Here is a 15,281-nt window from a genome sequence, read left to right on the forward strand (position 1 = left end):
TCATTCAGATTAGGAGAAAGACGAAGGCCATAATCTGCAATGATGTTATACAGTATGTATCTGGAATTCTGATGAGGACTACTCCATTGTAAGGTACACTATAAACCTGATCCATAAAGATTAAGTGCCATATAAAGCAACTGGAAGAAGTAGGGTGGGCATTATTCAAGGGAGTTTTTGCAATCACAGTGACCATTTTTCCCCTTGGCAGTGATTTATTTTGGTTGATTCATGTGGAATACAAGTGTGCAATTATGTTTATGAATAAATGAATGTACTGTATTATCAAAACTCTGGGACAGCCTTTACATGAGAGTTACCAATTGCTGCAATCATGTGAAATAAACACTTGGATAAAGAAGAAAGCCAGTTATATATAAGTCTATTGACTTATACCATGTTTCTCACAAAATAAGTCCGGGCCTTATTTATTTTTTTTGAGCCCCGAAAAAACGGCTAGGACGTCTTTTCGGGGGTGAATTAATTTCTCCCCCCCCCTGCGCACCAGCGCCGTCTCCAACAACAGTGTCTGAGTCGCTCTCACTTTCCCCCGTCCCTGTAACAACAGGAAAAAAAAGATTTTGAGGTACCTGGGAGCGCCGCGCGCTGCATTTTGGTTTAATCGAGCGGCTGGTTGGGCGTGAGAAGAGCCGGCGAGTGTCTCTGCTGCTGCTACCCTTGGTGCTCCAGCCTCGGGCTCTGCAAGTTTGCAAAAGTCCCGGTGCGCAGCCTGTTCCTGCATTCAAGCGCCCAGGCCGAGCTGCAGCTGTCCCTCTCTTGCCAGCGCCATTTCCAATAACAGCGGCAGCAGCGGCGGGAACCGTGGAAGTTACGGAGGTGGCTCCCCCACCCGAGAAGCTGCTAAAACGCTTCCACAGTTCCCGCTGCTACTGCCGCTGTTATTGGAGATGGCGCTGGCGAGAGAGGGGCAGCTGCAGCTCGGCCTGGGCGCTTGGAATGCAGGAACAGGCTGTGCACCGGGACTTTTGCAAGCTTGCAGAGCCCGAGGCTGGAGCACCAAGGGTAGCAGCAGCAGAGACACTCGCTCGGCTCTTCTCACGCCCACCCAGCCGCTCAGGATTAAACCAAAACACAGCGCGCAGCACTCCCAGGTACCTCAAAATCTTTTTTTTTTTCCTGTTGTTACAGGGACAGGGGAAAAGCGGGAGCGACTCAGACGCTGTTGTTGGAGACAGCGCTGGTGAGAAAGGCGCCAGCACCGGTGGGAACCATGGAAGCTACAGAGGCCTGAGAAGCAGCTGAAACGCTGCCGGACATCCACGCCGATGCCGCCCACCTGCTGACCCAGGTAAGGGAGGGGTAAGGGAGCCCTCCGTGCTCCACCATGGTGTTAGGAGCGGCTGATGGTGAGGCGTAGCTGTCCAAGGGGCACTCCTAATGGCAAGTTCCCCCCCCGTCTTCCCCCCCAATTTCACATGTTTTAAACTAGGCCTAAATTTGGGGGGAGGGGCTTAATTTCATTTTATGCCTAGAAAACATGCTGGGTCTTCCTATTGGGGGGCGGGGCGTATTGTTGGAGAAACACAGTATATAGGTCTATTGACTTGTCTATTGACAGTATGCTGAAGATGTTAGGCAGGAACTGAAACTGTGGGTGCAATCCTAGCCACGCATTTTGCAGGGAGGGAAAATAAAGGTCATTTTTAGACTCTATATTTATGATATTTGAACTGCAGCCTCTAATATGTTCAGGAAATGTTACCAGTTTCATGAAATGTTGGTCAGCCTCATTTACAGGAACAGAACTTCACTTTCTGTCTAAATCTATTTAGGATTGTGGCTTTAAGACAATCATTTAACTGCAGTTAATATATTTAGAAACAACAAACTGACTCACCTAAGTTGGCAGTGAAGTTAAAATACATTTTAAATATAGATAGTCTTAACAATTACAATTTAAAAAGCTACAATACTCATCACCCAATTCAACTTTTGCTCTTTAAATAATCTCATCACTCCAGTAAATAATCCAAGGAACAGATTTCTCATAGAAGGCTAGAGTCAGCAAATAGGACTTTTGTGTAGCTACTTTCAAATTAGTTTAAAACAAAAATGAAGAAAAACGCCAATTTTTTAAGCAGCAATGAGTATCTAGATCTTGTTACTATAATTGCTTCCCACAATGCTTTGATGCACAAACAGTTTGAGGCATTGTGGGACATTTAAGTGGATTTTAGAAATGTTCTGATTTTTGCTCAGAATTTCTTCAGGCCTGCAACCAATTCTGCCTATATTGATTTGACTATTTTCCATTATAATGGCCAAATAGAAAACATTCTGTTTTGAATGACTGCCTGGTTCAATTCCAGTGTAATTTAAAAGAAAATCAGGGCTTTGAGGTGTGTCTCAAGTCAGCCTTTAGATCACCTAGTTAGAATTATCGCTATGAAGTAAAGAGAATTATATTTCTATTTAATTATAATTACATTTCTTTTGGGGGATGGATTGTTTAAAACAAATGGCTGCCATCTCATAGCTAGAGTTGTATGTTCATTCTTTTGTTCTCATCAGGTTTCTGATGAAATGTTTTCTCTTTTTTGTTAAAATGTAATTGTCCACAAAAATTTACTTTTCCTTGCTGGCATAGATATTCTTTAATATTGAAAGAAAAAAAATGAAAAACTGAACTGATTGAAAGAATGAAGTCATTTAACAAAGGAAACCAAAGAACTGAACTCATTAGTCAAACCGATCATACTTGAATTTATTGCATGGGATTGGGACAACATAGCATATGTACTATGATTGGGACAACATAGCATATGTACTAATATTTTAATGATTTAAACTAGCCCAAATTGAATCAGGTTTGGAGATTTGAACAGAATTGATTCAGATTTCTGAACCAGAAGAATTTTGGAGATTCTTCTGAATCAATTTGAACAAACCAATTTGGACACCCCTGATAGGAATGTAGGTAATTCATTGGATAGGTGATTAAATAGCGAAACAGACAGACCAACCTGAGAGATACTGCATTTGGCCCATAGATTTCTCTTACTGCTGCCAAGTCAGCTTCCAACTGTGGATGTTTGTGAAGTTCTCCATCATAACTAACCTGCAGAGGAGTGGGGAATAAGAAATATTTTCTTTTAAGGTATCACAAATTGAGTAGCAAAGCTTTCCTTCTCCAATGTCTCATTTTTCTTTTGAGTGTCTAGTCCAAACATAAAGTAGCCTTATCTCAAAAAGTATATCTGTAAAAAGGGAAGACACTTAATTCTGCTGAATGTTCATTTCCCCCCTCGGGAACTCATTTTGCTATATGATGTCTTAGAATTCTGCTCCTAAGTCCTGTATGGGAAACTCCAATGGATTTCTTAGTAGAAGAAGCCAAAATTTTAATTGTTTCCATTGGCAACAGGAAGAGTATAAAAAGAACATCCTTTTACTATTGCTGCTCCTGGCAAAACTGTTATTCAGACTTACATGATCTGTCAACATGGCCATTGTGCTTAGTCCTCATGACAAACAAGAACATGTAATCTTTGATTGACTGTCTTCATGTAATAGGTGTAAACCAAGATAGCATTTAAGAACTCATTGTTAAAAAATAATCCTACATGGAGATGCTATATAAATGGTCCAAAAATTATTGTTTTTCTTTATTAAAAAGACCAGAACTGAAAATATTGGTATCACAAATATAATACTAAGAATATTTTTATTATTTCATTCAGTACTGAACATGCATAACACTGTTCTAAATTGTCGTTCAGCTAGGCACAGTACACCACATGGATTCTTTTAATTTGTATTTACTGAACTACTACATCTAAGTGATTAAATTTGTTTATACTTGTGAAGAATGTTGGAAGTCACTTTTTAAGCATTTCTTTATTATATTATCTTTTTCTTTTTTCTGCACTCTTTTTTGTGTCTAAGTTTAGTTTGTATTCATTTTACTATTATAATCAAAATTCTTAATAAAACTTATATTTAGAAAATGCTTAATATTAATAAATTGCATACTCCACAATAAACTGTCATATATCAACATTATCCCAGGCAGTTGTTCATACTTCTAGTTTGTGTAATATTACTTAGGTCTAATACATTTATTTCATAAATATGCTGTTAGCCAGTGCTAAATTACCATTCATAATTTCATCTTAGAATTGACCTTCAGGATGTATGATGTTTCTTGTTTTTGTTTTGTCCTTATATGTAAATAAAATAAACTTTTTTTTTAAAAAAAAAAAGGATGTATGATGCCAAGAAAACTTGAATAAGATTTCTTTAAATACCAATCTATTGGCATCTGAGTAGGAGACCTATATGATATACAGGTAATCCTCAGGTTACAAGTATTCCCTGAGTGAATATTCAAAGTAACACAATAAGCACCCCCTAATGTTTACGAACAAGTTCCATAATTACAAATGTTGCAGCACCACAGCAGTTGTTCGCTCTTACGACAACCGCAGAGGCTCTGCAGCACTCGCCCTGCTTATTCATGCTCCCGCTGGGTCTTCACAGGCACTCCACTTACCTTGCGAAGATCTCCTCTCTGGTTTTTTGCCTACTTTGTTGCTTCAGGCTTTTGGTGCATTTGTAGAGAAGAGAGGTATAACGTACTGCAAAATCATGCGAGATCAGTAGCATGAGATCTCGTGCTACTGATTTTGCATGGTCTCACACGTTAGGCCTCTATTCTCTTATGAATTGAGGTCTGGACATTTACAAATGGAAGGAAGGCGTCGGTCCTTCAGGCCTTCCCTCTGTTTGTTGCTTCCTTGCGGAAACTGCAGGGAAATTACATCCCTTTAGGCTTCAGCAGACCTTTGCAAAAAGCCTTGGTCGGCACCAGCGAAACTTGGGAAGGGCAGACCCACCCTTCCAAAGTTCTGTTCCTACTGGCAAAGGCTTTTTTCAAAAGGGCTGCCGAAGCCTACAGGGACATAATTCTCAAGCACTTTGCCGATGAGAAAGGAGGCCCAGAATGGTGCAAACGGCCCCCTGGGCCTCCTTTTTTTGTTGCAGAAGCCATCTTCAAGCAGTTTGGCAGTGAGGAAGAAGGCACGAAGGTGCACCATTCTGGGCCTTGTTTCCTGCCCCTGAACTGCTTGAGGAAGGCTTCGGCAATGAAAAAGGAGGCAGGGAAGGGCTGTGTGCACACCTCCAGGCTGCCTTTTTTGCCGCCAAACTGCTTGAGGAAGGCTTCGGTGACAAAAGGAGAGAACAGGAAAAGAAACAGGCTGGAGAGGAGACAGATCTTCATCAGGTAAGTGACCCGGAATGGCAGGATTGGGTAGCGGTGGTGAGAATGAGGTACTGTGGGTCAGTTGTCTGAAGCAGGTGGCCTGTTCCATCACCAGGCTCCCTTCCCCATCCCAAGATACCTCAAGTGTACTTAACAAGCCGTGCATTCGATTAGTGGATGTGTGGGCAAAAGGAGGGAGTGATTGCGTTCAAGGTAGGAGATTCACTCCCACAAATCCTTTGGTTATGAATGGAATGGGCAGGCTCCATTTGTAACCCAAGGCCTACCTGTAAATGGTTCTGACTGAAGGCAAAGACTATCAAATGCTGAAGTTGTTATCTGATGGTAGACTTAAGCATTAGCACTATGCTGGTCCAGTTTTCCCCTAGATAAGGGACCATTTCTTCCCATTTACTCTCTAGCAATATTAAAAATTTGCATTGATTTTATTGGAGTCTGAATGTTTAGCTTTTAGACTCATTTGCAAATTCCTTTAGGCTTTGTTGAAGCACTAGGTATAATGAAAGGTCTATACAGTTGAATGGTAAATTGCAACATTCCAGACTGGAATGGGAACTCTGTGTGTGCATGTGTGTGTGTGCGTGTGTGTGAACTAGCAAGCTATCTGAAGAATTAAATAGCTGTAAACACCTGACAGCTGTCGACAATCCTGCAGTATCATATTTTACAAAGCAACTCAATTTACTCAAGGCCATGGAACTCAAGAGAATGCATCTGTCCTACTAAAAGATTTCTCTATGGGTATAGCTTATCTGGTTTTATTCACATTGAATTCTGATTGCCAAGGACACCTACACAGAAAGATATATTACCAGATTTTAATATATTTTCCTCCCTATTCATGTTTAAATCATTGTTTCTGTCGAGTGTTTCTAATCTTTATATCTTGCCTCTTCAGAAGTTCAAGATGGTATCTGTCTAACAATCTGCATATTTCCTCTCCCTCCACCCAAACCAATAACCCTACAGAGAAGACAGGGGCAAGAGAAAGCAATTAGCTCAAAGTATCTAATCATCCAGGTATTGGCTGTCCCAAAGATATTTTTCCAAAAGGTAACTGAACTATCTTGATTTTTTTTTTTTTTTGAAAACATTTCACTGAAATGTTCTTTCAAGGAAAAAAAAAGCAAATGCAGTTTTGCTTTCATTTCCAGAAACATTATCATAATGAAAAGTGAAGTACTCAAAAAGATAAAAAATATCTCTTTTTTTGTGCCTGAAAAAATTGTACTTAAAAGTGATGTGCCATTAAATTGAGGCATGATATAGATTTCAGGTTGTCGCTTGTGAAGAACAAGGCATTTTTCTCTGTAAAACTCTGTACAGGTGTCTAACAGGAGAAACAAAACTATCAGAGCTCAAAGCTCTTTTCTTTCTTACCGTCTCTGCCTTCTAATCTTTCAACTGATCGCAACCATTCATCTCTGATTAAATAAGCACAACACTTATTTAGTAAGAAAGATTGATGGAGCCATCTTATTTCCATTCCTTATCACTTTTACTTGGCTTTGTTCTTATATCCATTTAAACCCATTTCTACATTAATTACAATTTTTAGAATATGTTTAAATTCATGATTATTTATGTTCATTGGTCAATACGTTTCAGAAAATGCAATAGTATAAATGTTACCAGAATGATTATTAAAAATATATTACAGGAATTAAATTTGAAAAGTGAGCCTAAAAAACTGTTTGGCAGAATTCTGATTCAAAGGGCACAAGAGGTGATAGTGAAATATTGGAAATACGACCAGGCTTTATTCTGTGAAATGCAGACAAGAATTTTGCATTTTAGTGGATCATTGAGGAATGTATGAATATGAGAAAATATACTGAACATTTGCTGAACAGAACAAAATGCATGACAAACTTGATAGCCTTGGAGTATTGAATGCTTGGTGTGAATAAAGAATTGACATTTCTTACTGAATTCAATAAGAGAAATGAAGGTGTGTGTTTACAAATTAAATGCAAATGTTTCACACAGAAATAAGCCAAAGCTGTCTGGTGTCTCTTTGGTTGTTTATTAATAGGTAATTGTGAAGGAATGTTCACAATGATGTTAGACATATGTTGGTTGGGACTTGAATGAGCATGTACTTTTATATACAAATCATGACATGTTGTTGCATGAAAATATGAATATTTTGCACTGAATGTTAGAGTACATGACACTATGAGCAATATGGGTCTAAAAATAAATATATCAAATATCAAAGTAGTTATGATTGCAAGGGAAAATGGAGTGAAAGTTATGGGAAAAAACAGCCAAGTAACTAAGTTTTATATGCTTTGATAAAATGGTTACAAAGGTGGGAAAATGGATGGATAATAGAATAGACTAATAGACTGTCTTGTTGAGAATGATAGCTATGCATAAGACCATACTTTATTAAATGGAAGTGGAAATTTGGTGTGCCAGGAGAAATTTAAATGCAGCAGGAAGTGGTTATTTCAGAAGTGTGTGTGATAGGGCAAGAAGAGGTAGGGTCAAGAAAGAATAGGATGATAAATGAAGGTAGATCAAGTACAAAAATAGGTGATCAGTTTGAAAGAAGTACTCTGAGGTGGTTTGGTCACATAGGCAAAATGAACTGTGATCAGATTTTAAAAGTAAACGTATGAAGGACACTGAATGGTGTGTCAATGGCAAAAGACGACTAAGAAAATTGTGGTTTGATTAAGTTGTAGAATAGAATAGAATAGAATAGAATAGAATAGAATAGAATAGAATAGAATAGAATAGAATAGAACAGAACAGAATAGAATTCTTTATTGGCCAAGAAATTTAAGGACAAAGGCAATGAGGTGCATGGTAGAGAATCTCAGGACGATGTGCAAGGATAGAAAGGCTTAGAGAGTGCAATAATGAATGATGTTGGTGTAAACTAGATTTAACCAGATTTCTTTTCCTTTTATCTCTTACGTTCATTAATTTTGCTCATTACTTATGGTTTTTCTGGATTTTATATAACATTACTCACCCTGAAAAGGAGTAGCATGAATATGCAGGCAAGTCTCTGCCTAATCAAGAATCTTTATGAATTTAATGGAACTAACTTCCACATAAGTAAATATTACTGGCATGTAAATGTACTTTCATAATAATATAATATTTGGTAATATAATGGAGCAGGATTTCTACAACACTGTTTGAAAATAGAAAACACTTCTAAGTTACATACTTATAAAATGTATATATGACATCACAATTTTGGGAAAGTTAAGGAGCCCAAAATACAATTAAGTATGTTTTTATTTTATTATATTCCATTTGCATACAATCCTGAGAGGATTAAATCCAATTAATTCATACAAAAATTCCTCAATCATTATTAGAGATAAGCATACATTTAATTTTCTTTCTTTCTTTTGGCAATTGTTTTGTTCTTTTAATCTCAATTTTTTTAAATTGATGAATTACCTTGGTAGGTAAGTTCATTAATAAACTATGTATACCACAACTTTCCCAAAAGTACACCTAAATAGAATTAGCAGAAAGGTCAGCTCAAACAGCAGCTTACTAAGAAAAACATCTACCAGAATATTGTTTAAATTGACTTCTGAAGACTTGAGGTAAGATGAATCTCTTGAAATGGACAAAGCCTTCAATATTTAATTCCACTCTTGAAAACTATGTTTACAAACATGTACATGCAAAGTACAAGACAGAATCGATTTTCTTCTAGAAAATGAAATATATTCAGGAATTTGTAGGGATAGAGCAGTGGCGGGATTCAAATAATTTAACAACTGGTTTGCCCAGGGTCAGGTTGGCTGTCGTGGGAGGCGTAGCCCATCCCTGTCCTCCAGCTCCGCCGCACATGCGGGATGAGCCTCCCACGATGACCAACCTGACCCTGGGAAAACCGGTTGTTAAATTACCTCTACCCTACCTCCGCTATCAAAGTGGATCCTAGGCGCTGTGCTGCAATGGAGAAATGGGCAACGAAGCAGCCGCATGAGGGAAGGAGGGGGATCAGAGAGAAGAAAGAGGGAGAGCAGCCTTCTCCTTCCCTCATGCCAGCCTCTCCATTGCCTGTTTCTCCATTGCAGCACAGCAGCCAGGATGCATTGTGATAGCCAGGTAGGGGTGTTAACAAATGGTTCAGTTGAACCAGTGCGAACCGGCTGAATCCCACCACTGGTCTAGGAATAGTCCTGGAGATATCCAGGTCGTGAAAGTCATGCTTCTCTGAATGTTATTTATCATTCTTCAATTCTTTGCATACTACTTTCATTTATTAATATCTATATAAAGTGTTGAAATTTGTTCCTAAGCTGAACTGTGATGGTCAATATATGAAATATCAGAGACATATACTGACATTTTAAGGTTCACATTAATGAAGGATAGGCTAAAACACCTTTGGCTGACTTTTGATGAATAAATATTATTTAAACGGAAAGTAGGCTTTCCTAATCTTTGATCATGTACATACTTAAATTCCAAACATGCACATATTTTAACAGTAAAGATCAAAAGCACTCTAAAGCGTAAATATCACAACAGGAATCCAATTCACACTATCAACACTCTACCCTTTAGAAAGCAACTTGAGTACCACAAGTGCCTGGAACGGTAGAGGGCTGAAGTATAGATTTTCTTTCACTGCCCTAAGCAAACATACATAAAAATGCAATTCTGTAATATGGAATAAAAATCTAAATATGAACTAAGAACCTAGTTTATAATAAAATCAAGACAACAGTTGTTTTGTACAAACTGCATAGTCCCCATTAGTGATGAACAATAACAATCTGGATATTGCAGTGATGCAATTAATTTTAAATGATAATTGATATCCAACTTGGATTCCCTATAAGTTGATCTTTAACATTTAGCTGATTTGGGGGGTTCTTATGGCCACAAAACGACAGTTGCTTTTAGTATTTGGAGACAATCTCTAACAGCTGGAAATTCTACTAAATTGCAATAGCTGTTTTCAGAAACACTTTCTAATATAAATGCTTCTTCCTAAAACATGAATAAGCAATGCACATTCATTTGAATTACGAATCTGAACAGTTCTGAAGTGGTAGAATATTGTGAGCTATTATGGAAGTTAAGAGTCTACCTTCATTGGGAAAATTACATGTTATTGTGTAATGGTAAGAGGAAAAAAAAGGAGAACTGCAGAGTAGGATATGAAGACTGTCCATCTTATTATGTGTAGATTCGATATTGTATTTAAATTCCATCTAGGTGACTGATAACTCTTGTTTACCTGCCCTCCATAGTAAAACTCTTCAGAGTCATTGTCTCCTTCTGAATCTTCTTCAACCACAGTACCGTGTCTTGATTCCTGATTAGAAAAAAAAAGAAAGAAGAGGAACTGAGTTTTTATTTGATTGTGTTATTCCAGGCTACAGAATACTCCAGTTTGAAAAGGAAAAAAAAGCTGTAGCCCTAAAATCAAACATATTTTCCTCCAGAATTGCGTGGCAGCTGCTCTATCTATAAATTGTTTAAATTTTTCCAGTAATTTTCACATTCTATAATCTAAGAGGTAGGTAGAGACAGAAGAAAAGACAAAGAATAGTGGTACATAATTCTAAATCAAAGTTAGTTCATAAGCTATACCGGTTTTACACCCAATTAAAAGTAAAAGTTTATAACTTCCCCCACTGTCACCAGTCACATGATCCAATCACCAAACAATCTAGTTATTGGGTGACTTCAGTCTCCACCTTCCAAACATCTGCAGCAATGTCCTTGATTCCCAGGAGAAATAATTTTATTTTGGCTACAGCAACCCAGTTATCACTACACCCCACCCCTCCCTGCCCCTCAGCTCCAGGCTGTGTCAAGCCTGAAGCCATGTGAAGAAAAATCCCTGTAGAAAAGGCTACAGAAAAGAAAATGGCCACAGCCAGGTCAATTTTAGTGTTGACAGATATACTTGATTGGCAATAATGCAGTCATTCAGATGGTTATGTGTGATGTATACAGGAATGACTTTGAGGAACAAGGGGAAGAGATGCAACCTAGCGATTGAAGAGACAAGAAGGGGCAAAGTCTGCAATTGCTTAATGGTCAGAGAAAAAACTTAAGAAGGACTCATCCTATTTAATCAGGCTGTTAAAGGATACAACTTGCAAGATTCTTTTAATGTAGCCCTACATTAAAGTAGAATTGGCTTATCTGGTTATGTTATTTATCTGGTTTACCTGGAGGGCTGATACTGTGTTATTACTTATGTGTCAATTCTTTGAACTATTTAGATCAGGAGTTATATAAATTGTTTATGGCAATGCAAGAACAATTGAGCATTGTTCGGTTATGAGATGACATCATTAAATGAGAAGCTTGACAGGTACGGAATTGTGGGACTGCACTTTATAAAGGTGATAATAGATATTGTAAGACTCAACATATTCATTTGGACCAGTTATGCTGGCAAAATTGGATATTTACTACTTTTAACTAAGCAATCTAAGAATAGTCTGGGACATGCAAATAAAGTGCTTGCAGCCACATATGTCCCATGGATTACCCACCCCTTGTTTAAATGCCCCCACCTGTCAAGCAGTTGAGATTAAGCAGTATGTCCCATCAAAAACCTGTTTGGGTTACCACTGCACAGCAGCACAAAGTGTATTTTAATGTAGGAGAAATAGAGAAAAAGTTTGTGTTGGGGAAAAAAATCAAAGATCTTCAGATCCATTACTTGATAAGGCAGTTTGGATCTAAAGACTAAAATGAATGGCTATGAAATCCAGATTAAACCAAAGCTCTTTAACATGCTAAAGTTTTGACTTGCAGGAATGGTCTGAATGCACTGAGGAATAAAGTCATTGCAAATGTTTTGCTGTAGTTCCTGGATCTGTTTCAAAAGTTGTGCCCAAATTATAAATTTTAATGTTAAGAACCATGATATCATTAAATATATGAAGACATTCATATAATTCAATTTGAATTAATTTAAGACAAATTTAATATTTGTCCAGAGACTCTGCCAACTTTCTTGAATACTGTGACCAGCATGTCAACGACAAAGACTAAAAGCTCAAAGTATTTTTTTTTTACCACAGGGGTCTCCAAACTTGGCAACTTTAAGATTTGTGGACTTCAACTCCCCAGACAGCATGGCTGGCTGAGGAATTCTGGAACTTGAAGTCCACAAGTCCTAAAGTTGCCAAGTTTGGAGACCCCTATTTTACCAGGACAGAAGGAAAAAATCTGTAAAATCAGAGTTGAATTGTGAAGTCCTTAGCGCACTCTGAACTTGGTTGTTTCCTTGCAGATGCTTTGTTACTTGAATAGGTAACATCAGCACCACAAACACCCCTGATTTGATTTTAACTATATTTGCTTTTAATTAAATTTAAATTTAATTATCCTGCTTGTAGGCATTTTTTTCAGAATGGAGCCTTGGCAAATTATTCAAAGGTCAAATCTAAAAAGACTCTGGCCTAGAATGACTTTTGGAACACATTCTTTATACTTTGGCTATTAAATTAGAAAGCAACATATTCTGGGTCTACAATGTTCCTTCCATTACTGAATACATGTACAGGAAATGTTCATCTGTTGGTGTCCATGAACACAACTAACATGAGACAGCTATAAAAAGCTATATTGCAAAAACATGAGCAATCTCATTTCTTCTGAAATTCTTTGGTAGGAATAATATACAATGTAACCACAGGCCTTCAAGAAAAGCTTTAAGGCTCATTTATTTTCCATGGCCTTCTGCTGAGTTGTGCTTTTTATAGAATTGTTAATGGTTGTGACTGCAACATTTTGGGTTCTTAAAATATTTTAGGCATAACAGTTTGTTTTCTTGTTACATCTGTATTTTTGTTACATCTGTATGCTCTAATCTTCATATTTGCATAATTTTTAATCTTCCGAGGGCTTTTTTATGACAAAAGATGGCTTAATTTTAATACATGAAAACTTACAAAATTAAAATAGCCAAGTAAAATATTTTGCATACTTAATGGGAAAATCTTGGAAGGAAAATATGTTTCTATTTATTTCTATTGAAATATTACTAATTAGCCTGTTTTCAGATTCTTTCAGATGAAATGACTGTTACACCCTAACAAATAATACGTAAAATGAAATTTCCTGGCAGAGGTTGATGGTGGCCACCAGTATAGATTCTTTCAGAAAGAAATTTAATGAATTTGTGCAGAAAAGTTTAAGCAAGCAAGGATTAATTTCTACACTCAAGATCATAGGTGCCTTTCATTACCAGTGGATAGGTAATATGAACTTGTCTCTAGCTGAATTGCAGGCACTTAGTTGAGTCTAGACCTTTGATGTACAATTTCAATGACTTTGTAACACTGTTTCCATTTATGTTTAGATCATGGAGCCTTACTTACAACAAAGTGTCAAGCATGGATGTTGTCAGGCATTTCCCATCCCCCTGGCTATGGCAACTCGGGAACAGGTCAGGAAAGCTTTGCGAGTTGACAAAGTTCTCAGATAGTGGTAAATGATGACTTGGGTGGCATCACATCAAATGGTGTGACTTATGTAGCAGATGTGTGTCCATCAGTACATAATAAATCTCATACTATAATTCTGGCATCATTTTAGTTTATTACAAATGGGACTATTAGGAGGATTTCTTAGTCATAGGAATTAGGACACATACAGATTCCAACAAGCATAAAAGTAGTCTGTTCACATCACAGAAGTAGCTTGGATATGATTAAAGTGGGTGTCATGCCCCTGGTGGAGACTGACTCTGAGGAAGAGGAGGAACAGCCAACAGGGAGTGGGAGTGTGGCTCCAGAGGTGGTGGAGAAGGCTGGGGAAGGGCAGAGGCCGGCTGAGCAGTCAGAGGAGGATCCAGGCCCATCCCCTATCCATCCTAGGTCACGCAGGGAGGAGAGGGTCAGGGAAAAGTGAGGTCTACCCAAGAGGAGATTACCATGATCCTTCTCGTTGCTTGCAGGTGGGAGCTATGTATATAAGTTTGCAACTGCGCAGTTAGAATTTGCAGGAGTCAATTTAGTGTTCACCTTGAAAGAGGTTTATCTTTGCTGCCGTTCTTCCCATTACCTTTTTTCTCGGTTATTTTCTTGGAGTTTATGATTAGTTATCTTGGCTTGCTTCGGAACTCTCATCAATGTGGTTTGTTTTGGTTTTCTGTTTGCCTCATTATTTACTTTTGTGACTTTAAACTGTGCCTAATGAAACAGTGAAGTTAAGTTGAAGGCCTTACCGGACTTTAATATATGTTTTGGGTTTGGGGTTATTTTGAGAGACTACGGGTCATCACAGTGGGATACATGTAATTCCTCACTGATGATGGTAATAGAGCCTGCCTCAAGTCATGACTTTCATAAAACGGATCATTCATGTGACCAACCTGATTTTACTACCTTTATTTTGTGGCAGTCATTAAGCAAACCACCATGGTCATTAAACAAATCTGTAGTTCTTAAACAAACCCATTGTTCGCAATTGGGGGTTACGGAAAACCAGAAGTAAATGACAATTTTCAGCAAAAAAACATTGTAAGTTGTGGTCACATCACTGTGGCATGATGCAAACAGTCATAGATACAGGATATTTGCCAAGTCCCCCAAAATGCGGTCATGTGACTACAAGAGGGAGGGTATAGAAACCAGTACATTGGAACCAGATATAAGTTCCTTTAGGGAAGTGCCTTTTGGGAGAGGGAGTCTGCCAGAACTTTAAACTGTCATTAAGTGACTAATCATAAATTGAGGACCATCTATATCTTGGAAGAACCCAGTGTTGATTCCCTTTTTGTCCTGGCACTTGGAAACAAGTATTATCAATTTTTTAAAAAATTACTGTACCTCTCCATTTTCTCTTTGTAACTTTGACTTTATAAACAAACAACAGTTGACATCATTGGTTTTTCGCAATTCTAAAGAAAAGTAAGAAAAACGATAAAATTAGCAAATTAAAGCATTTCTGAAATGTATGTAAATACGTCATCCATTAGCACAGGGATGTCAAACTTGATTTCATTGAGGGCCGCATCAGGATTGTGTTTGACCTTGTAGAACCTGTGTGTGTGTGTGTGTGTGTGTGTGTGTGT

The 15,281-nt window shown here is 37.8% G+C and overlaps 1 protein-coding gene across 1 annotated transcript in view; it reads right to left on the reverse strand.

Annotated features, from left to right (window-relative positions):
• The window catches only part of PARP8 (poly(ADP-ribose) polymerase family member 8), a 175,537-nt gene that overhangs the window by 67,213 nt on the left and 93,043 nt on the right, over nt 1-15,281 (reverse strand). The window contains exons 6-8 of the mRNA XM_087958448.1: nt 15,037-15,107; nt 10,476-10,553; nt 2,985-3,079 (exon numbers count right to left, since the gene is read on the reverse strand). Coding sequence (XP_087814574.1) covers nt 2,985-3,079; nt 10,476-10,553; nt 15,037-15,107 — 244 coding nt within the window. The remainder of the gene's footprint in view (nt 1-2,984; nt 3,080-10,475; nt 10,554-15,036; nt 15,108-15,281) is intronic.

This window comes from Notechis scutatus, chromosome 2 (assembly GCF_049901735.1).
Source record: "Notechis scutatus isolate UNSWTSFEM ecotype Mainland chromosome 2, rNotScu1.2, whole genome shotgun sequence".
NCBI classification, from domain to species: domain Eukaryota; kingdom Metazoa; phylum Chordata; class Lepidosauria; order Squamata; family Elapidae; genus Notechis; species Notechis scutatus.